We start from the raw sequence: 27,357 nt of genomic DNA on the forward strand, positions 1-27,357 counted from the left end.
CTTAAATTATACTAAACACTAAGGCTGGGATGTACTCACATGGACTTTCCCCAAATCTTTGTCAAGCTATTAATACCATACACAAATATCTCATATAGATCTACCTATTGGAAATATTTCATGTCCCTCCATGATAATCTTAAATTGAAAAATCAAAATTAATTTGATGAACTGTTACAGAATGCATGAAGAAACTATCAATATCTATAAACACAGTCACATCCTGTGCAAATCCTGTTGAAATAGTAATCCTCCAAAACATTCAACAGCCATGCTGCTTTAAAGTGAAGGAAATCAGGAGCTACACTTTTTCTCCATCTAAACTAGGGACGAGTTAAAGCAACTGTTCAGCACTGAAAGGCAATCATACTGCTTTAGCTTGGAAAATATACAAGCTATAATGAGGCATTGTTTTAGTTTCTCAACAGACAGATGCTATTGCTCCCACCAGGCATTCTCAGCCTTTCCTATTCACCACATAAGAACTATCAAGGTTACTTGTCTTGAAATTTTTAAATCAGGTATACATTATTTTAGGGTTTTTTTAAATCAATGTTTTAATTTTCTGGTTTTGAGGTTAAAAATGCTGTTGGGGTTAAAAAGTTTTATAGCTCCTTTATCATAATTAGTATCTTCCTCAGCCCTCCAAGAGGGGCTTTATAGTAATGGGCTTTTTGGCCTTTGCACTACAGCCCCCAAAAGACAGATTGTTGGAGATAACCCCTTGAAATTCCTCACAGCATTATTTAACACCATGCAGAATATATCCATTTTGGGAATGACTCGGACTGAGGGTTAATGAGGGTAGAGGTTCCAATTTGTAGGAGTTACAAGACATAAATAAGTAGCATAAATGCCTTTTTCCTTACTTATAGACCATGGGTCAGGAGTCTCAAAGCAAGATGGAAAAAATATCCTGAATAAAAAACCACACTATAAAAATCTAAGGGGTAGCTTACAATATTATTTTTCTTGATTTAAAAAGATAAGCAGCATTTCTCACTGGGATCAAAGAGTTTGACATGGATTTATTTTATTTTTGCCATTCCACTCATATATTCTTGCCCTAGTGAAAATTGGAACTTAAAAATATTTATAGAACATTCTTTAACGGTCTACTTGATAAACTAAATAAAATGAGGAAAAAATCCAAAATACTGGAAATTTATTCTCTGCAGATGAATAAATACCTCTTATATGCTCAATGGAAAATGAAAACTATCACAAGCCTCTCCTCCACCTTCCTTAAAAATATAATTATTGTGGATTATGGGTATTTACAGAACCACAGTCATCTAATATCTGTGATAAGAGCAAGCAGGAACACAAAAGCTAATCCTTCATGATTATAAATATTTCTGAACTAATACTAAGACTTCAGTTGGCTTTTGCATTTTAGTTTCTCACACTGTACCCGACAATAACAGAAATCACAAGATTCTGTGTGCTGGTTACTGCTATTTATCAACACTCAAGTATAAAACTATAGAGCATTTTTCTGACACCTTGTTATAAGTCTTAGTCTGGTTAGTATCATTGTCAAGTTTTAAGTTTGCTGTTTGGTTTTTGAAAGAGTCTGAGAACTTCGGTTAAATATACACTTATGCCAATACTTGGTGCAACTGGGGGAAGTAGAGGGAAAAACAGGGAGGGTTTGGTTTTTGTAGGCTTCAAAACTTTACATGCTATGTACAGTATACATATACACCATAGATAGTAATTACAATCTCACCATGAGAAAGTAAAAAAACTCAGAGAGGCTTCATTTTCCATTATATGTGCATTTTACAAACTACTGATAGTTTCTTTTCATATAGCTTTCAAAAAAAAAAAAGACAACGAAGAAAGAAAATACATAAGATCAATTCAAATGTAGTTTAACTTAAAGGCTTCATCAGACCATATGTGCAGACACTTGAGATGATGACAGAGTTAAGCTTCCTAGGGTCCTAGAGTCAAAGAAACTCTGCTGACCCCCACTGCTAAGCAGGTGCACTCCTTCCACAGGGGGCAACATCTGCCGATCGGTCATGGTCCCACTCGGTGAGGACCCCAAGAAACTTCCTTGGGAAGAAACAATTTTCTCAGGACTGGCAGCCAGCTTGGGGGATGTGGAAAAGTTATATCCGTACAAGGCACAGGGGCTGTGTAACCTGAAAGTGTTATAGGAACCCTGATGGGTCTGGTTAGCAGCAAAGGCGTTGCCAGAGGGTGAAGGCATGATGTACTGCAGCTGGGGGGACATCCCCGATATCTGCATGGACAGGCTGGTCTGTGGGCAGCTAAAGGTGTCCCCATCAGTGCCACCCATGGACATGTTCACAGAGGCACTGCTGCTCACGCCCACGTAGGAGGGAGTCCGGGGCGGGGCAAAGGTCTCACTGGTCTGGTTGGTGAGCCTGTTGTAGGTCTCTGCCAAGGATGTGCTATATCGGTTGAGGGTGAGGCCAGACCGGGCACAGGCAGAGTAGTCTGCTGGGCCCAGACTACACAACTGGCTGGTATTGGGCCCCAGATGGAAGGCAGGAGAGGAGCAAGGGGAGCCAGACAAAAGATGAGGGTGGGTGGCAGCAACACCATTCCCAGAACCTTGGAGTAAAGTGGAAGAACTTGTATTTCCTGAAAAAAGAAGGCAAAATGTAAAGAGCAATGACTCCACAGCCATCTTTTCCTTTCAATTTTGTAAACAGGAGCTAGACATGGTTTGTTACATGGGGTGCTACAAAGATGAAAAGGAGATGGTTTCGGCTCCCAAAGAATTACAATTTAATTGATTTCAGATGAAATATTTTAAATACAGATCCTCTCAATATTTTTGAGGCAAAATATCTACCTAGGGAATGACATATTTCTCACTGCAGAAATATTAGGGCACTACCACACAGAATTTTCACATTAGCTTTCTCAAAGTTTTCTCATTTACTGTAATATTATAAACACTGACTTTCCCAGCAACTTTATAAAACATAAATTTCATCTTACTCTATATCTTGTTCCAAAAATATAACCATCTCCTCTCACCTCTTCCTTCAGCAGAATTTGCTCTGGATCAGAATATTTTCTTGCAAGAAAAAAAAAATTCAAAGGAAAGAGCTGAACTGGTCAAAAGCACATAGTGCTTCAAACTTGTCTTCAGCTGGCACTGAAAGCTTGTGTGCGTCAGTGACTGCACTGCATGGGGCTTAGCTGTTGCAATAGGCAATAGGCAAGAACTTCAAACTTTTTACTTCCAACCAGAAACAGGTTGGTGAATCACGTGCTGACACAAGAGCAGATGTCCAGCGAGCAAACAGTCTTGGGAAACAGAGAGGGTGGTTAACCCTGCCTCCAATCAATAATGGTAATGGTGGCTGGCTCCTTTCTCTGGATTTGCTGGCAGATTGGTGTTTGCAAACTTGACAGAACTTAGGGGTGAGAGGAGAATTCCAATGGGCTGGACAGGTTGTAAAACCTTCATTGCATTAGTGACAGTGTTTTATATAGCTTCTCAAAATAATCTAAAAGCTCAATCCAACCAATGGTAATTATCTAAAACACAGCATGCTAAATTCTTACTGGGGAGCTGGGCAGGATCAGATGCAAACAGCCTGAGTGTGGGACTGGGTCGGGAGCCCCACCTACACAGGGCAGAGAAGAAAGTGTCAGGGAAGCGTCATTCCTTTCCGTGCAGTTCTCTATAAAGAAACACTAGCCCTGGGCTTGGGAGAAATACTCAGAGGTGACCCCATGGAGGTCTGCCCAAGTGAGCCTGACTTTCTCATCATAAATGCAACAGGAGAACTCTATCTAGGGACAATTCTGGTGAAAAAAGAGAAGAAAGAAGCTGGCAAGAGAAGGTGAACTAGAACCAGCGATGTACTTTCTTGTGAGGTGCAGCTGGCACCAGAGCACCTTAGTCCACCTCTAATTTTAATAGGAGATTTAAAGTGAGATAAAGTTCATGAAATATATAAACAGCCTAAAACATTGAAGACTTAACCTAAGACCACAACAGCCCTTTTTCCTGGTCCATCACCATACTACACAGAAAGAGATGGATCCTGTAGGAGGATGCTGGTGATGAGGAGGCCACTGTAGGTGTAAATAATGACACACATTTTTCAGGGCCTGAGCTTCTAGGCAGGAACTGGCTGTTTATATGACTGGAAGACTGTGATTTACCTTGCTTGGGAATTCCAGGAATATCTTCAAAGGTGAGAGTCCGTAGTGAAGGTCTCCAGAATGCATATGACTCCACAAGGGCTTCCAAACCCATTCTAAACAGAAGAATCAGGATGGGGATGGAGAAAAGAATCTGCATTAGGAGCACTGAAGCTTTCCTCAGTTGTAAGCAGCTCAGAAAATACCAGCAGTATTGGCAGTGCCCCCGACATTGGCAGGCTAGAAGCTTGGCATAGGCAGAAAGAAATGCTTCAGAGATGGGCTACCATTCCATCACTAGGGGCACAAGAGTATGGAAACCACCCAAGAAGTCCTGTCAATGTTAGAAAACAAAGCAGACCTCAGAGGATATGAAGCTGTCTATCCCCTTGGGCTGAGAAGTTGAGTTGAAGAGCGGCCATCCTAGCTGATATGACTCCAAGGCTCTGTGGTGATCCACCCTCTCCCCCTGTTACATTACTTCTCCCTCTGGTGAGGAAGCCTCTGCCACAAAGGCATGTCCTTTAAAGCCACCTCTTTCCTAAGAGACATTTCTGCCCATTATCCGTTGCCTCAGCAGCCAACTTAGAAGAGCACACATCCAAAGAAAACTGCTTTCTCTCTCAGAGGCTCCGTCTCCACCACATCCAGGGCAGCGGGGTGTGCTCTCACTCCAGCAACAGGGGGTCTGAGGGGCAGCACTGGTGTCCCAGCCCACTGGAGACCAGGGGGTGGTCTCACAGGGAGATAAGGTATATGGAGCTGGCATTAGCATCATTGTTTTAAAATCCCTCCATACACTTAATGGATAGATACTTAAAGAGACAGGAAAAATTGGTTATGGACTATTTACATAATATATGCATATATTTAAACAAGGGCAACTATTCTAAATATATACACATGTGTAATTATCTCCTACCATAAGTGATTCAGAGTCTTTCCCTCCTTATATCAGATAACTAAGTCCTCTAGGTTCTGGAAATGAGGTCCTTCATTCAACTAGACCATTCTCAAGACCTCACCACTATTCCCTCAACCACCTCAGCTCTAAATAATTTGTTAATCTAAATAACCTTGTGCTTTCTGTGAAACATACAGCTCCACTATAGAAAACAACTGCTTCCTGAGTCTGAAACAGTACACAGACATCTCTTGTGATTGTTAGATACAGTTTTACTTAACACAGGTAATTTGTATTTAATGCAGATATTATTAAAGATAGATTTATCTTTAATAGCTTAGACTCAATCTGCTACCTCCTCTGCATTCCCTGCATCTCTAAGTCATGAACTGTGAAGTAAGACTAAAGGAAACCCTCCCAATCACCACCACAGTCACACCACCTAGACAACACCTGTGGCAAAGATGTGTGCAGATAAACTCATTTCACGTGACCTGCCCTTCTCTTCCTAGGTTTTGGACATTGAATTTGCTTACTAAGAGCGTTCAGGGTACAGACCCATTAATTTGTTGATTTCTGTCATGACTCCATAAGGAGCATGACTGCCCCAACTTAGTGACTGGAGACAGGTGTGGATGTGTGGATGGGTGATATGGTACATGCACACCCTTGTATATATAAACCATGCTCATATGAGACCACACATGGACCTGACTCATCCCTGAAATCATGGGTTGGGGGGCATGCTGTCCTGGGAGCACTTGCGAGAGCCGTCACCAGTGCCATACAGGTGTTAGTACAGGGCTGCCAAAGGGGAGAGCAGGGCACAGAATTACCTGCACATGCTTTACTTGGGCTGCACTAACAGCGAAGGGAAGGCCCTGCTTAATTTGTAATCAGCATGCCACAGAGAGAGAGAACTATTTAGTGGTAAGGACACAGGATTGACAGTCAGGAGAACTGAGTGGTGACTGCAAGCACTGAAACTCACTACGTGACCTTAAGTAATTATTCTAACGTCACTGGACTTCAGTTTCCCATGAAGTGAGCATTAGAATACAAAAGCTATGAATCCTATCCTAGCTCTAAAGTTGTTTGCTACTAAGTGATTTTTCCCAAACCAGACATTATATCTGTGGCTGACCACAAGCCAAATCTAAGATCACTCTACCGAGCAATGTTTTATGTATATTAAAGTATTAATTTGGGGAGAGTTTGGCAGCCTGCATGTAGCCTGCATGTATGTCATTTAATACTAAACTAACTAAAGCTAGGTGCTGTTTTGCCAATTATTCTACATGTAGTTTGTACTGATACTAAACTTGGATGACTTTCTAGAAACAAGCTTTTTTAAATATTAAAGAATGTCAGGACACAGTTTCGCATAAAACTGCTTTTTTATTACCACATAGATGAATTTTAGTAATCATAGTTTTAAATATTAAAGACACCAAAGTGGTCATGAAGTGGTCTCCAAGGAAGTTTACTAAGAGGTAATTAATGAGCAGCCACTGGTCATAGAACTCATTAACTATGGTGATGAGTGTTACTGCATTACTTGTGTTAGCAGTCTAAATACAAATCTACAGACTAAAATCTTGGGGAGGAGTTATTGATCATCCCAAACACAGACCCCTAAGTTTCAAAGACAGGTTCTGAAGGTGGCATATCTACAAGTGATCTAATTTGGAGCTATTTTTTTTTTTTTTGAGACTGCTGTTTCACACTGCAAGTTCCAGAAAGGATTTCAGATATTTTGCAGGAAATAGTTATAAAATATTTATTAGCTGAATCTGGACTTTTCTTAAAAAGCCTTCATTTTCCCCAGTAATGGAGACTTTTCCCGTCTAGTTAAAGAAAAGATAAAAGGCACCTCCTGCAGGAGTGTAGCCAAGGCGATAATTTATACAAGATGCCTTTGAAAATTTTCCACATTTTATCACCACCCTAATTTATGCTATCAAATGGCCAAGTTTATTTAGTAAAATGGTTATGCTTTTCCTAAAGTATTTAAAGAGAAGAAATTTTTGTACCTTCCTGAGTAAAAAATTTTATAGGGTCAAACCTAAGACCTAACTGAAGAATGAAACTATTCTCAGCACATAAATTCTCTTTCACGTAGCAAATGTCTTGCAGGAGAGCTTTTAAGGGCTGAAGCTACTGATTCCTATAAAATAGGCTGTACAACCATAAATAGCCAGGAAGGGATAATTTTTAATTAAAGCAAATTGTTCTATAAAGTTTAAAAAATCACAAGTCCATATTTATTTTTTGTCTTAATTTGTTTATTTCATCTATGGGGAAAAGTAATAGAATTTGCATTAAAAATCAGTAACAACAGCACAACAGAACCACAGGTATTAAAGAAATATACTGAACTTTTTCTCATGGGTTTTCTTCTCTACTAATATATAAAAAAAAAATCACTCTTCCCCTAAGACCTCAGCACCATTGTACCCTCAAAGTTTTAAATGTAACTCAAGTTCCTTTTTAAGGAACATAATCCATAAATTAGAAAGCTTTGAAGTTGATCAAATTTTCTCTTCTCTATCTTTTGCATTTATCAATGGAAAATGTTAAAATTAGACATTTTTAAATGTGGACTATTGGTTTATAGATATTTAACACTCCAAAATGAGAACTGAAGGGCTTATGTATAAGAAGCAGAAGAAATAATTTTACTGAGAAGAAAAGTGAAACTATTCATTTCACTAACAAGAAAGCTATGTATAGGCTCAACATGTTCTTCCTGTACTAAGCTACTATTTAAACACTTGAAGCAAAATAAACATTTTGTTTTAGCAAAATTTAAAAAGTGTCAAAATATAATTCATTATTTGCTATATATCCATTAAAACCTCTGAAAGTTTCAGAATCAGGAACAAATAGTAGTAAGCACTGTAGAGGCCATGCCTATACACTCCCGAAACAGCCCAAGGGCAGGGAAACATTCATCATAAACCCAGCATTTTGACCTCACCAAACAATAGACTTAGTGGTTGACTTTCACCAAAACCACTGATTGTCTTCACTGACCAAATTTTATTTTTAAGGAACAACTATAAAGGACACATGGACAAAACCAAGGAGGAGTGGAATCAAGAGAGGGAGGTGGGGTGGAGGAGGAGTGGTGGGGGGAAATGCAGACAACTGTATTTGAACAACAATAAAATAATTTAAAAAAACAAATTATTAACCTCAAAAAAAAAAGACCAGATGCCTTTGCATTATGCTGACTTTTCTAGAAATCTTCCTGAAAACTTGTCATACACATCCTATCATTTCACTTTAACTTGAAGGTTTATTCACTATTATTATCTACCCAAATCTGCCTTTTAAAATATTTTTAAATTTAGTGCTTCAGAAATGAAGCAGCATATAAGCAGTGTAATGCCCCAGCATCAACGGCAGTGAGATCTCACTGGAGCTGTCTTGCTGGGGAGCCTAGACAGAGCTCCTGGCTGTGTGCCCTCCAAGCCTCAGTGTCGCCCTCCTGAAGTGCCAGTGAGGTTTAATAAATGCAGTCTCTGATTAAAAAAAATAACAAACAAATATATGCAAGACTCTTAACTGGATAAATACTATTCTGCTATAACAAAGCCACATGAAGATTCCACCAAAGTGTTTGTCAAATGAGAAAAGGAATCTTCCTGAAGGCTCCCTTTGGTCACCTCACCAATAACCATCTCAGTGACTAAACTTTTCCACTTTCAGAAAAAAGCAAAGTTAACCAGGAGCTAATATAACATAACAAAAACCAGGCAAAGTTTTCTCCACATTGAAACAGACATTGAAAAAAAGAATACGTAATTTCAATACAGTGAACATCTTAGCATAGGAACATATGCAAATTTTCTTACACAGTGAAGAATTTCAGAGGGAAGCCCTGTTATTAGTCTCGTTGATCTACCTGCACCAAGTTAAAGGCCACCCTCGAAGTAATACTTCCATTGCCTTTTAGTACTCACATTGCACAGTGCTTAAATGACACCATTGCATAGAAAGACGAAATCAAGTACTGATTGTATTCTGAGAATAGGTCTCTATATCTGCCTTGCCCAATTAATGAGCTGAAAAAAACTAAAAATCTGGGCTACTACCTGATTGTTTCCTTTCTACAATTTTAAATGAAATTGTCCCTAAAATAAGATAATTGGGGATTTTAGCTTCACACGTAGACACAAACTATCAATACCAAGTTGTCAAGGAGTATTAGAATAATATCTGGAGTAGAGTAATAAAAATTTCTCAAATACTCTTTTAAAAACAAATGCTTTTAAAAACATTTAAGTGAAAGCCTTATCCTGAAAAGTCATCTGGAGAACATTCGTCTGCTATTACTCTCTATTACTATCAACAGTTATTTTTGAAAATGTTGCACTGAACTGTATTGGAATAAAATTCTATCAATAAATTCAAAAACTCCTGGCACACAGACTAGGGTAATCTGCTTTTTGATAAAAGTAATAGAGTGGATTTCATTATTGTAGCTCTCCCACTTCGTACAAACACCATAAAACTCAACACAGAAAATAAACAAGTGTCTGACTGTCAGCAGAGCCAAGACAAATTTGGAAACTAAAGAACATCAGCTCTCTTGGCAATGGGCAGTAGTCTCATACTCTAGTTGGAAATCTGAGGGAACAAGTGACCCCACCATACTCCAAAAACAGAATCAAGAGATAGCCGTGACATCACTAAGCAATTTGTAAACCAAGAGCAGATGCAGAGAGGGTACTGACTTGCGATATCGAAGCCCCTGGGCCTGTAAGGGCAGGCTTCATTGAGGCCCCTCAGAGGCAGCATGTGCTGTACACCCTGAGAACTTGTGTTTTCACCCCAGCATCATACATCAAAGTTTACCTTAAGAAGGGGCAGGCCACAACACCACACCCCAAAATAAATTATAACCAAGGCCCAACAGCGTTAACAAGTTTAAATCCTCATCAGAAATGACTTCAAAACCATGTCAGCAAATTTAACTGTTTACTTTGTAATGGAAACTATACAATAAAAACAAATATATTTATCACAGCTGGATGTTCACGAAGACCAAGACTTACCTGTTACGCCCAGAGTCTCGGAAGCCTTTGGCAAATGGATTCCTATCTATCTTCAAGCGAGTAATCTGCAGAGTAAAAAAAAATCACATCAGATCTTATTATAAATGCCAAGTAAGGTTATTAAAAATGGAAATGATGAAAGAACTACAAGTAATTCCAAAGTTAAGTGTCAAAGGAGTCTTCTGTGTTCCTCTCTCATTTCCCAAGTATTTTATTATCTTATCAGTAAAGCTAGAAAAAAATTTCAGAAATCATTCAGACATTTACCTGCTATGAAAAAGACATTTCCCCACCTCTCATTCAAGCTCTGTAAATAAAGTTTGTTTTCCTTTTAATTTGCTTAGAGAAGGAGATTCTGAATAGTCTGTTGATAACTTGCCCTTTGTTTTCCAGTCACTCTAAACTAAAGCTCCTCCCTTTAACTCTAAGACATGGTTTAATCCAGCTACTCTTATGGTGGTGGGGGTGGTGATGGGAAACAGCTAATATCCAATTTCAATTTAACAGCCATTTATATGCCTGAATGTTGTTAATTTAATACCTATCCTTCTCTTCCTCACAGTTAGATAATTTACACTCCTTTAACTTTTCTGCCTCTGTATTTTTCTCTTTCTCCTGGAACCACCTTTATGACTCGCATCTAAAAGTTTTCCTTGTTCCTTTTTCATCTGTGGAGTCCTGACCTCACCAGAGTACTACAGTGATGTCTAACCACAGCTAACCACTATTTGAAGGTTTCAATGGCATTAAATCTTATATTTGTAGTAGAAATAGTAGCTTATAGTTCTAAGTTGTTGACTCATAACCAGCTTTTTGCCCACTAAGACCCAACATTTGGGGGGAATTTTTTTTACAATTAGTCTAATTGTCTCCATTGAAAACATTTTTTAGTTACATCATCTTGAAATTAACACTAATAAACAGCATCCCATCTATTTCTTTCCAGATCTCCACTTTACCCAGAGGAATTTGCAGCCTATTTTCTAAGAAGCACATCATGCTTCGTATCCTATGTTTCTTGGTTTAGTGGAATCTATGAAGTCACTAAAGACACTTCTGACTGTACCATTTTGGTTGAGGACAAACACTGTTGTGTAACACTAAGGCAAAGAAAGGCATCTTTGGAAAGTCATCTTTAGCACCCATCTATTGTTTTGTACGAGTTCTCAGCCACCCCCCAATCAGCCATGTCACACCTGAGATACCTGAGTTCCATACAGAAGGGTTTTCATATGTGGATAAAACTACATTATAAACGATATAAGGGTTTGCTTATTATTAATCATGTATGCTACTGTTTCGTTGAAGGAGTTATTTATAACTCATTATAGCTCAATTCTGTTCATTAAATAATGTTTTAAAAACATTAAATAATTTAAATATTCATTAAAATAGTATTTTCTTTAAAAAAGTACAGATTTATATAAAGGGGTAAATAGAGATATAGCACAATTACTATTAACATTGTGTTTACTACTGACATCCCATCTATTGCATGTATACCATTTATGCTGTACGAAGAGTTTTATGCATATTATTGTGTTTCATTTTATCGCAACTTATATGTAGTTATTATCTCAATTTTATGTTTTCTTTTAAACTGAGGCTTAAGTATCCTATGGTGAAATGGTTTCTTGGTGGTAGAACTGGGCTGGGACCCTAGGCTTTAGAGACTCTGCTATTAACCTCCAGGCTAGGCTGCTTACCAATTTTCCATAAGTTCTTCAACATACTAGCTGGGAAGTTCAAAAATGAACATGATTGCATTTTATTATTATCAAGTTCCCTTTTAATTTTTCCACCCTCTTTAATCGATCAGTCAGCATTTGTTAATTGGTATTAGTAACCAACATGTACCAAAAGCTTACTGTCTCTCATTTACTGTATCACAGAGACTGGGGAGAAAAAAACATATTTAACACAGTTAGTTTTTGTCTGTCCAAGAAAAAGAGAGAAAGACACAAAGAGAGAAAGATGTATTGGAGTTGTTTAAAAGGTACTAAATGACTCTGCTCTTTTCTCCTCATGCATTATATTTTTCCTTTATGAAAAATTTATTTTCTGCACCTAACATATTTTAAGAATATCTTCCTAATTATCTCCAGCCTATCTAAAGGTTAATTTCCTGTTGCTTCTTAAAAACCTGTATAAAAGCATGACAATGTGAGTGTGAGAGTACAGGACAGCTTTGCTCATAGGACTGGCATCTCCAAATGGATGAGTGTGGATAAGTCTCTCAATCTTAAAAGGGAGGTCAGGATCCACATCTCCTAAGAAGCTTTAAAGCAACAGAAACCACAGAATAGAGATTAGAAAGCCTTACAAATTTTAACTGAGTTGTATGTAAATTTAAAGAGAAATGGAGACCTAAAAGAATTCTGCTGACAACTGAAATTTTTAAAAAATGTACCAAAGACCACATCAGCCTCAACTACATCTCTCTTTCTTATGAAAACTGGCCAGAATTGCCTGGATTAAAAAATTGGCTTGATTCATTTCTCCATCTACTTGACATAGCTCTGAAAAATATAGATATATGCTTACCTGCATACACAAGAAATACTTATTTCTCAAAGTACTTCCAATTTTAAGAAAGGATTACCCCACAATTGCTGATCTCTCAGACTATAAGCATATATATCACCCTCTATTACAATTAAAGCATATCTTGAAAGAAATAGCCCTTTTTGTATCTATCCCCAAATGACTATAAAGGATAAATTCTTCTGAAATATTTCTTGTAATATATGGATTATATTTTAAAATAAAGTGAGCTACTGAATCCCATGCTCTCTGATATTGTACAATTCATTTTTTTCATATTCTCTGTGTCTATTTCCTAGCCAATATACGCACTTTCTAATTTTCCTGACATCATGACTTAGTATTTCAAAATGGTAAGTAAAACTGACATTGTCAGTCATGAGACACATTCTTGTCTAAAAAAAATCCTCACTAGAGTAACCTTTCTTGGGGAATCCTGGATAAAGAATGACATGATATCATATATGACAAATAGGATAGTAAACAGGATAGGTAGCTTTCTATTTACATCTGAAATGAAAAGTCTGGAAAGATACCAATTCTGAGAACAATACCTGCTGATTCTGATAGGCCGTAACAGTGGTGAAGACAGTTTCTGGAAAGGAGAATGCTTTCACTCCCTCACCAGATGGCACAGGCTTGACAGGAGAAAGATCATCTCCACAGTCTTTACGGATGACATGGACACGTGGTTGGTATTTGTGCATAGAATGAAGAATAATCTATGGCAAGGAAAGAAAAGCCAAGTGTATCAGGAATCTTTGCCCAATCTCAACACCATGATGAAATATTTAAGATGTAAAATGTTCCCAGTTAGAAATAAAAATTTCCAAGGATGCAGAAATGCAAATTTAATAAAGTATACCAAAAATGGAGAAGAAGGGCTGGGAAGTTATTTGTAAAATGTGCATAACAATACACAAGAGAAAAATCATTATTTTGGTGCAATCCTGTGTACAACCATGTGAACTTAACCTCAAATTCATAAGTATTTTACCTATAATGAGCTGAATGGAATACAGAGTCCAAACCAATAAAACTAAAAGTGAGTTTGAAATGATTATTTAAATTCTACCACACCCATCCCCTAAAACAATAAGTATTTGCACACCAAGGTTTTCTTAAGAGAACATTCTTCCTCTATTAATGACTGCAACATGTCTATTTAGGGGCAAAGGGAGTTTTAAAGATAGCCCAGGGTTTGTCATATGCACAGCCTGCAAATTCTCTGATTTGTCTGGAGAGCCCTGTGTCCATGCCTCACAGCAAAGCTTCCAAAACCCCAGATACCTGGGAATGGAAAAGCTGGCATTTTCAGACTGCTAAAGGAATCTTATCATATGCTTCAGCTACATTCTACTTTCTACCCACTTATGAGAATTCATCCTAAGGAAATATTTAAAATCCAGAAAAGCATTCCATTACAAAGATGTGCAGTGAACCATTTATAACAGTTGAAAAACTATGAAGCACTTACACAAGTAGATTGGCTAGGTTAATCAAAGGTAAACACAACTGGATTTGGTATTATTTAGTCATTTCTAATACTGTTTAGTACAATTTTAACCACGTAATAAATTCTCCTTTTTAAATCTTACATGATGAAAAAGGATCCGAGTTGTTTATAAACTTACCACAACTATATAAAAATAGGACAGTAAAAGGGACCCATCCAAGGACAGGAAGAGTGATCATCTCTGGATGATGAGATTATGGTGAATTTATTGTCCTTTATATGTTTTATGTTTTCAAGGTTGAGGAGGTGGGGTAAAGAAACAGCCTCATCCAATGAGGTTTTCTATTTGCTGCTGAGACTCTATTTTCAGATATTCATTAATGAGTTTAGTTAATAAGCTTCTACCTTTCCTTAGCTATACAATTTGAATTCAGGTTCTGGAGTGTTAGGAGTGCTTAAACAGAAGTCTTGTAAAAACACAGTGGTTGACCTACCTTGTGCTTTTCAGAATTCAGGCAGTTCAATGAGCCAAATTCAGAATCTGGTCAGCCCACACTCAAAAGCCCTCTACCCAGAGAGTGTATTGCTGCTATAAGAGAATGTCTTTACACTCTGGCAGTAACCAGTACAGTGTTTAAGTTTTGTTTTGTTTTTGTATTTTTACCCTAAAATAGCCTTGCTGTCCATGGAGTGAGGTAACTAGACAGCAGACGCTTGAGGGAGAGGCAGCATAAGTATGAGGAGAGAAGAGGGCATGGCGGCCCATCATCACCTGGGAACACACACACGGATCTGCAACCTCTGAAAAGCAGTCTTTCCAAGTCTAAAAAAGGACAGGATTTCAGTAACCCTTTAGTGCTCACAAAGAGCAACATGAATAAAGGACCCGAGGACAGAGACAAGGGGTGGGGGATGCAGTGGGGAGGGGGCGGGAATTAAACGTGCGAGGTGGGAGGTGGGTAGGTCAGGGGAGAGTAATGGGCTAAAAATGGGGACAACTGTAATTGAACAACAATAAAAAAATGAAATAAAGTAGAAAACACAGTGTGCTACTTGTAGTAAGGATAAGTATTATTTTGCAAAATATTTTCTGTGTATGTACTTGCACTAGGTCATGACATAAAATGTGTCTCTGGCTGTGAGTCAGCTAAAAAGTCTGAAAAACACAGAAGCAAGATTTAATTCTAGTGATCATCAACTTCCAGAGTAGAAGAAAAACTGGAGAAAATTGCTTCACATTAAACAAATAATACATGCATAACTAATTTCAGAGGACTAGAATGAACTGACTTGAAATGAATAAAACACTGATCTGAGTTTCTGTTTACTAGTCAATGAAAAGGAGGTTTGCGTTTTATGAAGTCTTTGTTTTCTCAAGCAGATTTCTCCATATAGCTATACCCATATCTGCACATTAAGGGACAGCTGCCAATAATAATCTAAAGATTAATGAAGCAAAATGTAATTTTCAATATTACTTATAGGATTTTAATATATCCTTGGAAATTTTTAGGGAATGCTGAACAAGCCTCAGTTCTTTTAACACTACATTATTAACACAAACTTATAATGATGAGTGGTCTATAATATTTTGCTTATTTAATAGAAGAAGTAAAGCAAAGAGAACCACTGGCCTTGTAAACAAGGAGACCACAATGACATTGTCCATCACCAAAACTCAAATAATTACATCGTTTTACATCAAATAATTTACATCAAATAATTACAACAGAGCATGTTTCGTGCTCTGTTTTGTTTAGAGGGAGGATCTCTTTTCTTTTTGGTATTGCCCTAGTAGTATAAATATCACGTGGGCCTATGTCCATAATACAGAATGCAGCTTTGCAGATTAACACACACTTTTTTAACATCTAAGGCACTAGGCTTGAGTCAAAAGATGCATGATGTCACTTATTTCTGATTTGATGGGTCTAAAGTGCCTGTAGTTTGACAGATATGCCAGCTGAACCTTCTAAAACAGCTCAATAGGGAAATACTACTTGCTGACTCCGGACATTTTTCTAGATGACCTAAATATCAGTATTGCAACAAGTCAAGCAAAGCACCAAGGAAGAGCAGATGACAAAAACCTGACTCCCTGTATTTTCGTGATACCAAGTACTGAATCACTTTAAATGGTAGGGGTCAATGCAGGACACCAAGTTGCAAGCTCCATAGCAAGGCAACCTTGGTTTTGTTTCAGGCATGATGGTCTATATAAAGCACTCCTTACAAATGTACACTTTCAAGTTCATCAGCTCATTTGATTCACACAAAATCCTCTGGGAACTGGGAGCACAAAAAAAAAAAAAAAAAGAAGAAGAAAGAAAACTAAGCCTCATAGAGCCAAAGTGACTTGCCCATGAACATGAATGTGTTGGACCTCTAAGTTGTTGTAAGTTCTTTCCATTGAGGAGATCCTAGCAATCTCCCCTGTAGTGTCTTTCTTCCCCACCACATTCTCAAGCAGAAATGAGAATCAGGGAGAGGACAAACTTAGAGCTAAGCTGCCTCTACTGAATCCTCAGCAGCTAGGAAAACAGACCCTTGCACAGGTACCCTGGCTGTGGCTGCCTGGGCATGCTTCCTTCCAAAGCACTATGGGTACAAGTCCTGCTGAGGTTTCAGGTGCACCTGTTAAATGTCTTGTAATTCTTCAGGAAAATGATCATCTAAATGTTTCGCTCCGGATAGCAAATTCCAGGTGGATAGGGAAACATGCACATGATGAGAAGGAAATACTCCACCCAAGCACATTAACCATCTGCACATGTGTAGCCCAAGGACCAGTCTTGTTTTGCATAGAATCCAACATAAATCTGGCTCTATATTCCTCAAAGGCCAATTTGGGATTACAAAGTCTTCACAACATTCAAAGATTAGCTGTGGAGCAATGGGACATTTCCACTCTAGATTATCACCAATATTCCTCTCCAAACAATCCCTGGTATTTTGAAAGATTCATCTTTCAAATGACACATAATCTCAGATCTCAAGCAGTCCTAGGTCCAGGCACAGCCCTGAGAAAATTTGATTCCTGTAATCACTCAAGGTTTAATAAAATTTCAGATCTGCATGGAGGTCTCAAGTCACTATGTGGAACACTTACGTATCTTTAGCAGAGTAAAACTCGGAACTGGGACCACACACAAAAAAAAAAAAAAAAAAGAAAGAAAGAAAGCAATTTAGGAAGAAAATTAGAAAATCACTTCTCATTTAAATCTACAGCTCGATTAGTTGGAGATTAGTATCACTTCCTTTACAACTGGCGGGGGACGGGGCCCTCAACCAGACAAGGGAGGAGGGGTGAGTCCCTGAGAGGTCCCTGCATGAGGAAAGGGACTACTGACTTTAAAAGTCCCACCATAATGGTACTACTGTCTTCCTAGACCTGAATCACATCAACAATAGAATAAGAAACAAATTCCTAGCCTCTAACCTAAACTCACTGGAGTCATCAAACAGAGTAAATAAACACAACAGACACAGTCTTCATGAAGCCTCCCCAATCTCTCCTGACTGGAATATTGTGGCATCTGTACTTCTCTAAGCTGACATGTGTCTTCTCTTCCCAGCTATAGGCTTGAAGACGACCAAAGGCAGAGACTACGCCTTCTTACAAAGTCTTCAAAAATATCTTTTAAATAAGTAACAAAAAAGAGCATTTTCCCTCCAACATTCTCCTCTGGTATCAACTGATACACACATTTTTAACATTTGCAAAGGCAATTTCTTTGCTTCTAAAATGCACAGATATATATCTTCCTCTCCCTATTCCCCACACACATGAATTACCTCCCTTTAAATATTACATCCTACCACAACCTCACAAGAAAAATTTCATTGGTAGATGACACACTTATCTGGATTTTGCCTATTTTCTGCAATTTTTTGTTTTTCTTAATAGTAAAATATAATTATTTAGTTATAAACAACTGCCTTTCAATTTGTAATCTTTTGTGTTTTAAACAAATGCTATGTGATCATTGTATGTGTCATCCTGGCTAGGCCATGGTACCTATGTATTTGGCCAAACACCAGTCTGAATGTTGCCATGAAGGTGTTATTTTTTTTTTAAGATAAACTCAACATTTAAATCTGTAGACTTTGAGTAAAGCAGATTACCTCTGTATTGTGGGTGGGTCTTGTCCAATCAGTTGAAGGCCTTAAGAGAAAAAGACTGAGGTTCTCTGAGGAAGAGGGAATTCTGTCTCCAGACTGCCTTCAGATGTGAGTTACAGTGTCAACTCTTTCTTGAGTCAGCAGCCTTCCAACCTACCCTTAAGATTTTGAACCTAACAGCCACCAAAATTGCATGAACCAACTCTTTAAAATGACACTCTTTCTATATATTTATACTTACCTTATTGGTTCTGTTTCTCTAGAGAATACTGTTTTAAATAAAATCTAGTGAAATTACATAGTTAAAATCATACAAATAAATTACTAGGTCTATATTAATATTATAGTTTTTAGATATTCGATATAAAGCCAGTAATCCCATCTGAATTAGAATAATAAAATGACTATATTAATTTAAGCTATTAAAGGGAGTTTATGCCGTACTTATGACAGTATGTATTTTTAGACCAAATTATCTCTTTAAAAGACATATACTCAAACTGTTGAACTCAGTGAAGTGGAGTATTTAAGTTTTTTAAAACAAGTAACACTTAATGACATTTATTTTTAAACTTTTTATTCCAAAAAACTAAAATATCTCTCAATGGATGCTGGCAACATATCATAGTCATTTCCCTCAATGAGACAGAAGTAACTAGTGTTGTTTCACCGAAGTCAGGTGAAAAATAATTGGTACAACTTGATTGTGTAAATAAAGAAGAAAAGTGAAGTAATGCACTAAAACGTAGGGCATGAAGTTGGATTCAGAAGTAAAATCTACTATGCTACCTTTCCAATTGTTTTAAATCATAAAAGGTAATAAATAAAACACTGGCAAAGTGAGATAGATGCATCTGAAAATCTAGATACTGCTTTTGTACCACGATGAAATTTGTACTTGAACATTTTCATTAAGGTCAATTGCTCAAGTTATTGTCTAGCAACTTGCAAATCATATCCTGCCACCATAGTATTATGAGTTTATAACAGTTTACATTTTGTTTTAAAAGATTTGTTCATAACTATGCTATCTTTGTTACCCCTTTGAGAAATGAATTAATTGATATTCATTTTATGTATAACGTACTAGTCAAAAGCATTTTAATCCGGCATCAATCAAAACCCTCCCAAATATCAGAAACCTAATAGAAATGCTAGCTTTCACTGTGAATTCAACTGCTACAAAGGAAGATTAATACAGATATTATGTTGTATTGGCAACTTAAAAACTCGTGAATGTCATTGCTATTGGTGACATGGTAGTCAAAAGTCACAACTCTTGGTAAAGTTCTGAACAAAATTAAGTACCATCTGCCCTCAATTAAAAAAAAAAAAAAGAAATGCTAGCTTTGAATGGAAATCAGCATGTATCCAGAGTTACTTATTTATTAAAATAACAATGTAGAAATATTGCCTATGAACAATAATGCATAAAAATTAAATAAGGTGTTAAAATGACTGTATTATTGGAATGGCTGACTTTGACTCACATACCATATTTCAACAGTTTTAAAACTAAAAAGAATTATTATTTTTACATATTTTGACACATTAGATGTCATTACAAAACAATTGGGAGTTTGCAGATGGAACATTATTAAGAACCTGTAAGCCTCAACTGGGAAAAAGCCAATGCAGGCAGGACACAAAAAATCATTATTCCAGTTAAACAAAGTGTATTCATATTCAGAGTATGATAATTAGCACCTTACAAGGGTTCAAACAAATGTTTTGGTTGAATAGTCTGTCTGGGGTTCTTTCATTCCAGCACAAGTGCAATATCTAATTTTAATCTATTAAATGCTTCATAGGATACTCTGGCCACAAGCATAGTCTCTGATGCAATTATCACCTTGATTTTGCACAGCTTATTATATACATGCTGATCAACCAGGAGAGAAATATTGATTTAGAAAAGTTCATTTCCTGCAGTCTGGCACAGTATGGATGTGGGTGCACCATCCAACAGCAGTGAATTATGGATGCCAACTACTCACATGGCCTTGGTCATCCAGTTCATTGTTGGTGAGCTTGAGCTTGTCAAAGCTGATCACTTGTCTCATCCAAGTCTCTCCCGAGGCAGGCGAGTCTGGATGAATGTACACCCGGGGTGGCACAGGGGAGTCAGCGTTTCCAGCCACCATCCACTTAGAGCTGTGGTAAACATACCTGAAAGACAATGACAAGGCTCAGTATGTGGACTATTGCTTTCTTGGAATTTCCAACTCAGTAGAATCAGACAAAGTTTTAAATCTAAAATACTATGATGTGCTCTTTACATCCAATGCATATACAATAAGATTTTGACAACCTTTCAAAAACTCTCTGAGGCAGCAGTTGGCCTACTGACTGCAAAGTGGCATGTTGAGGGCTTAGTGAAAACATGCATACCATCACCACCATAAATACAAGTATCCTGATTCTCAAGAATCAAACTCATTCATGTTAGACACTCTGTCCATGTTCTGATATTTTCCATTTTTTATCCGGAGAGTCAATTGACATGAGCAACTACTAGGTTGTCAAGTTCACCTTTAAGTGAACCTCAAAAATACATGAAAGTTATCTCTAGAAGTGTCCCACTTCCTTTATCACTTCCCATTTTAGGCTTATGCATAGATTGATGAGATAAATAGCAGAAAGGCAGGGGGAAATTGTTCGAAGTTTCAGTAACTTTTATTTTCAGAGCAAAAAGTTTTATCTATTATCATTTGGAACTACTTTTTCTAATTCTATTACTTTATTCTATTAAGGATAAAGTATTCAGTTTAATTTTAGAAGTTTGTATAATCATAAAATGTAGAATTTTATCTCCTATATTTCTCTTTCTTAACTGTTATAAGAAAATTCTGTAAATAGTTTTTAAATACCACTAATTAAAATATACATAAAACTTTGAAAATTATGGTATATATAATATTACTCCCTTAATTATGAGACAAAACATCCTATTCTGTTTGTGTTAAAAATATTGACTCTAAAAATAATACATTTAAATCACAATGCTTCAAGTAATAAAATCATAATATTTAATTCTACATTCAGATGATTATTTATTAGTGTTAACTTAAAATACACTAATTCAAAAACTAGAAACTGGTATGTCAATGACTGACTTAGAAAAGGATAGAAAATAAAATTACTTTGTATACTTAGGTGTTTTTATTCCATTTGTGTTTTAAAATATGACATAAAATGTAGAGCAACAATTTACAAATAGTCTGAAAATTCTACCTGTGTAGTATGTAGATTTCTTTTTAAAATAGCATGAAACATTTTCATAACATCTCTAGTAAGACCCTCAGTTTCAACTATGGTCACATATTTCATTCTATTTTGAGCTCAATATGCCTTCTATTCTTTAATTCCTTTTCTTGGGTAAAAAATACATAGTCACAAAATTAAGAACAAGTTTTTTTTTAATTCCCTTTTTTGGTGTAATGTAACGTCAATAAGTAAGTTCCTAAGTGCATAGGCTTTTTTGAATATTAATTTTACATTCTAATAAGTCACAATCATTTTTACCTTGACAAAATAGCATTCTCTGATAGCAGAGAATAAGCCAATTTTTTTTTCTGTTAGTGCTAAAAGAGTCGGAAAATCAAATGCAAATCTTGGAAATGCAAAAAAGCCCAAAACAAAACAACAACAACTGCACTATGGACAAAGAGTTATTACCAAAATAAATAGAGTAATATGCTCTATCAATTGAAAAAGTATGCATCTTGAACAGTTTAAAAATCTACATCCACTAAGAGAATAAATGTTACATGCTACATATTCTTTGTGAAACACTGTAAATACAAATGCTAAAAACAAATTTCTTGGGAAGTAATGTAACTAAAAGCAAATTTATGTTCTATGACTTGATAATTTAAAAATCTGGCACCTTAATACTAATACTTAAAATTATCCTTGCTTTATGTGAAAATAATAAGAATCAGTTAGGTAAAACAAACCATCCAACCTATGTGGAAGAGATCTGGAGGAAGAAATATGAGATAAACTTAGAAGAGAAAGGAATAATTTCTAAGCTCATTAAGAACTACATTATCTTCCTTACCATGAAACCCACATTAGAATATGGATTTTAACCAGGTATATTAAAAAAATAAACTTTGATGCCTTCTAACTTCTCTCATGCAGTAGATAATTTCAGCAAAACTCCCTGGATTATTTAATTAAGTAATATAACTTATACACAAAACACAAATAATAAACCTGTCCTTTTTATTAACCATTTTTTAGTATTCCACATGTGCCTGTACTAATTAAATTTATATACTTTGACACCATAAGCCTTTTTCAAAAAAGCAACTCCCTAAATTTTAAAAAGTGATAAAAACCAAATCTGATTTCATTTAAAAACTTATCAAATACAACAACAAAACAAAAACAAAGAAAACCAGAATTTAAAGCAGCATTTTCTGGTTTTCCACTCAAAATCTCATTTTTTAAATGTTAGCATTTTTAACTCCTCAGACAAATAAAAAGCATCATCATTAAAAATTATTGATTTGCTTACTTGCAGAAGAAAAAGAGCAAAGATTATTGAAGAATGTATGTCTTTTCCAACTTTACCTCATGTTTATATAAATATATTCTCTTTAAAAACCAAATACTACAGATTATTAACTACTAAACAAAAACAACACTAAGATAATTAATCATTACCAATTTAAAGATGTGTTAATATCATGAATTACAATATTTTATTTTTCTAACTTGTAAAATATCTTTAATCATTTTCTCAAGTAAAGAGGAAAAGCTTGCAGACAGGTACCATTTTCAACATAACCAGATAAAGGGAATTTATTTAAGATAAAAATCACAAAGAAAATAAACATTTCACTAAATAGTATGTATATGTACAAACTTTACTTAGCATTTCCTCTCAAAATTCTAATCAAAATGTGAATCGATATTCACTTGGTTTAGCAACAGTACACTGGCCCCTATTAAAAGTCTTCAGTACTTAAAGAGATTTCTGTATCTATGGAAAGCAAAACAAAAATTAAGTTTCCACATTTACTGTAAGAAAAGGCATCCTCTGGGCTACTGAATCTGAAGGGTACTGGATTATGGATCTGGGAATTCTACAGGCTTTTGGAAACAAACATGATAGTTACAGACCAAACAGACATAACCTAGTGTCTTCTTTCCTCTGGTACCCATCCAATCACTGTACCTGTATCTTTTGTTGTCCACTGGTACAATGTCCATGGCAATATAATATTGCTGATGAGGATCTAAACCTGAGATCTTCACTCTCATTGCCGGAAACATGCGCCTATGCACAAGGGAGGAGGGGAGAAAGGATTTGGCTTTTATTTTTGTTTGTGATCACACATGGATAATGAATAAGCAAAGAAACCTTGAGAATCTGTACTTTTCATATAAACTAATTTGTAGCATTCACTTTGGTAATTAATTCAAAGAATCAGAACATGGGACATAGCAAAACTGAGGCTTTCAAATGTAATTGGTTGTAGCCTATACCTGTGTTCTGTGTTTAATGAAATGTTAGTATAGCTAAAAGCAAAATAATTTTATACACTGAAGGAGTAAAGGCACTAAAGGAAGCACTTTTTTAAAAAAATCAATAAGCATATATATTTTAATAATACAATTAATAAAATGTTCCAAATGGTAGAAATAGAAATTTTGAATTTCTAAAAGTGATAAAATATATTATAACATGAAATTTTAAAAGGGTTATAAAAACCCACAAGGAGCCAATGTGCCATGCTATAACCAAACAATATGTTCTTTATTGAGACAGGACTTCCTGTCTGCAGCAAGGTGAAGTGCAAAAGTTGCTCTAAATTTGAAAGGTATAGTAAAACTTCTTTATTGAAAGCAGAAACTAAACACAATGCATATTTACCAAATCATCCCTTCCCCCACCATAACCTGATAATACTTTCTTATTTAACCACACTTGCTCAAAGCACTGCTAATTAAAACAAATGAAAATCGGAATTTCTCTTGGTGTCCCATAGATAAGTATCATAGGAGATGCTAAACTAAATGCACTATCTTTTTAAATGGGCACAGTAGCAAGGAATACAACAGCAAACTTTTGTATATAAAGAAATAAATACAGTTCTTTCTTTTAAAAAAATCTTTTATCTAATGACTTATGTCTAGGACCCTTCCAGTTAAGCTAATTTTTGCTCATTTACCTTATAACACGAATTTTAGTACTGTTATTTACCAATTTTTTTCTGTAACAATAATGCCATTAAAGACCACTTGCACAAAAAAAGAAAGTCCATTATTACTAACTAGGCATGAGAACAGTTTAATACGCTGGCTGTTTTAGTGTTATTTCTGTGCACCTGTAAGATAAAGAGTAAAGGTCTTTAACTACATCCTTTATAAGACAACTGTTGCTTTGTGTTGTTGAAGGCTGAATTTGGATCATTAATAATAGCTCTGTGAAAATGTAGAAGGTAGCATATGGATTCAATAAAATATGTTTTTGTAATTTCTAATAAGTTTGGATACTTTTATGCTATCCAGGTTTTTGCCATGTGCACTCCCTAAAGAGATGTGTGTGCTTTTTACGTTCCTTTACGGAAGATGTTATTCATAGATTTCAATGCACTAAATGAACTGAAACCTTTAAAATGCAAATATTTCTCCAATTAATGTGATCTGGACAACAAAATCCATTTATTTTACTAACTGAGGGATATGTAAATTTCACTTTCAAAAATGGATATAACTGCTTACAATTTTTTAAAAGAATTCTTCTGCAAATTTAGACAAATGTGTTGGATTCCATTTAGGGGAAAAGAGTTAACTACGTAACTGTGGATCTACAAAGTACTTTTTAAAAATCAGGGTAACCATTTTTTAAGGAATTAAGCATGTATTACAGGGATTCCAGTAATTTTTCATCTTAGTAGAATATCAAAATAGCACAACACGCTATGTTCTCACATTTCAAGGAAATCTTTTGATAAAGAACCGATGTGTGAGTTTCAGTCTGAAAAAGCAAAATCATAGTTTGCTAAAGAGTAAACTGCCTTTTAAAAGTCGGGGAGCTGGGGCGAGGTAATGTGTTCCATAATACCCGAAGCGATTACTGGAGTCTAAATAAATGCCTGGACAGATGTAAATATGAACACGAATCTTTTGCAGGCAGAGTATCAGTCGAAACAGCTTCCATATTGGCGTTGACAGTGACTTTCTCCTGAGCATCCATCCAACAAGAGGGCTGTCAGACTGTGCCCCTCACCGACAGCGCTCTGGGGTAGGCGGGCAAAGCCAGTTTCAAAAGTGAACCACTACCCAAGGGCCTAGTTCAGTCTGTAAAGAAATGCTAACCAGAGACCACCCCCCTTCCTAACCCACCCAAAGGGTTCCTTGTGGCCGGGGCTGACGGCCATTCGCGCCAGCTCGCCCTTTACCTGCCCGCCTTGGTGATGATCATCTCGGTGCCGATCTCGTGAAAGCGTTTCCAGAGCTCAGCTCCCTGAAGATCCACCCGCGGGGCCTGCGGTGAGGGCAGCGGGGTCCCGGGCCTGGCCAGGGGGGGCACCGGGGAGCCCTTCCGGGAGCCTTCCGGGGAGGCCAGTGGGGAAGCGCCCTGCACGAAGCCATCCTCACAGACTCCTGGGCAGCAAAGAGTAGAGAGGGGGAACCAGTGAGGGCCCCAGAGGGGAATCTTGATGGGGAGACGGATCTCGGGAGGGAGGCTAGGGGTAGGTAAAGGACCAAGGAGAAAAGGGGAAACTTTCCTGTCTTGATGTCCTTCTAACAAACAGGTCTATTGTTAAACACCCGCACTGACCGCCAAAGAGACGCTCGACGCTCAAGTGGGACCCCTTTGGCCCCCAAGTCCCCAGTGCATTTCGCCTCCGCGCGGTCAAGGCCCAAAAATAAGTTTCACGCGGCCCCCGGGATCTGGGATGCGCGCCCAATGCAGCAGGAGTCGGGTTCCCGAGTTCAGATTCCCAGGGCAGACCCCGACTCACCCCGCGCCCCGAGCGCACGCAGCAAAAACGCCTAGTGCTGGGCGCTTGGTGATAAGAGTCAGGGCCTTCCGTCTCAACGGGAGTCTGAAGCGCCTGGGCTTTAGGCTGGGCCGAAGGCATCCTCTAGAAACATTTCAGACTCCGCTGGCGCCAAACTCCCCGGTCTCCCTGAGCGTCTTAGCCAAAGGGCTAAGGACCGAGAAGAGCGCGAAAAGCAAGCCCACGGTCGTGGTCGGCTTTGGCAGCGGGAATCAAGCAGGGAAGGGACGGGAATGGTTCAGCTACCCCTCGGGAAACCACGTTTGCAAATACGCCGCCCTCTTCCTGGTTCGCCCAAATGGCTTAGGGCTTTTGTTCCGATTTGGGAGGCAGTTATGCCGTCGCTCTCTCCACCTCCATGCTTTTAAAGGCTAGGAAAGAAAATAGGGCACCTACAGACTGACATCCCAAGTGAGGCAGTTGCAAAAAGCACAGATCTACCCCGCGGAGCGCCGCAAACAGCAGCCTGAGGGCGCGGACCGCCGAGCTGGAGGCGGCAGCAGCCTGAGGTGCGAGGCTGGAAGCGGCGTTTTAACCGTCTGGAGGATGACACGAGTTGCACGGCGACAGCCACTAGGGCAACGGCGAGCTTTGCGCTCTGGAACCCACCGCTAACGCGCAAAAAGCTGAGTTGCCTCGGGAGCGCTGGAACACCGCACTCGCGCACGCCCACCACTCTCAGAAGTTCAGGGTCTCCGCGGCCGCGGAACCGGGGAGGGTACGCGCCGCGAAGAAGTTGGGTGGCAAGTGGCCGACTCACCCGCGGCTCCACGGGAGCCGCAGCTCAGCTCCAGGTCCGCGCAGCTCCGGGCGGGCCCGGATGCCGCCCCAGCCGGCGGCGGGATCGCAGCGCCTTCGTCTCCTGAAGAGCCCTTTTCGCCGCCGCGGGTGCAGCCTCCGTCCTCTAACGCCCCGGCCGACTCTTCCGCGCCCAGCTTCCGCCGCTTCTTCTGAAGTTGTTGCTGCTTCTCAGCGCCGATCAACGCCTCCACCGAAAAGGCGTGCGCTTTAAGGCTTAACATGCTGCACGGCGAGCCCCTCCGCTTCTCGGCCATCCCCGCCGCCAGGCGCTCGCCCGCCCCTCGCTCATATACACTCACGCAG

At 37.9% G+C, this 27,357-nt stretch overlaps 1 protein-coding gene across 1 annotated transcript; it reads right to left on the minus strand.

Annotated features, from left to right (window-relative positions):
* Positions 1 to 1,786: 1,786 nt before the first annotated feature.
* Positions 1,787 to 27,357, minus strand: TBX18 (T-box transcription factor 18). The gene is made up of 8 exons (XM_024576671.3): positions 27,014 to 27,357; positions 25,648 to 25,852; positions 23,418 to 23,519; positions 20,227 to 20,398; positions 13,206 to 13,373; positions 10,108 to 10,172; positions 4,162 to 4,256; positions 1,787 to 2,619 (listed from the first exon to the last, which is right to left on the minus strand). The coding sequence occupies exons 1-8, from the start codon at positions 27,306 to 27,308 to the stop codon at positions 1,895 to 1,897; spliced, it is 1,827 nt and encodes a 608-aa protein (XP_024432439.1). The 5' UTR covers positions 27,309 to 27,357; the 3' UTR covers positions 1,787 to 1,894.

This window comes from Desmodus rotundus, chromosome 11 (genome assembly GCF_022682495.2).
Source record: "Desmodus rotundus isolate HL8 chromosome 11, HLdesRot8A.1, whole genome shotgun sequence".
Classification (NCBI taxonomy): domain Eukaryota; kingdom Metazoa; phylum Chordata; class Mammalia; order Chiroptera; family Phyllostomidae; genus Desmodus; species Desmodus rotundus.

What these genes read in the sequence shown, in the direction of transcription:
- TBX18 (XM_024576671.3), bottom strand. Translation starts at nt 27,308, where the DNA reads ATGGCCGAGAAGCGGAGGGGCTCGCCGTGCAGCATGTTAAGCCTTAAA. An exon ending in CGGCTCCCGTGGAGCCGCGG is followed by an intron (nt 25,853 to 27,013) that starts GTGAGTCGGCCA and finishes TTTGCTGCCCAG; the next exon opens with GAGTCTGTGAGGATGGCTTC. An exon ending in TCCTGGAATTCCCAAGCAAG is followed by an intron (nt 2,620 to 4,161) that starts GTAAATCACAGT and finishes TTCTTTTTTCAG; the next exon opens with GAAATACAAGTTCTTCCACT.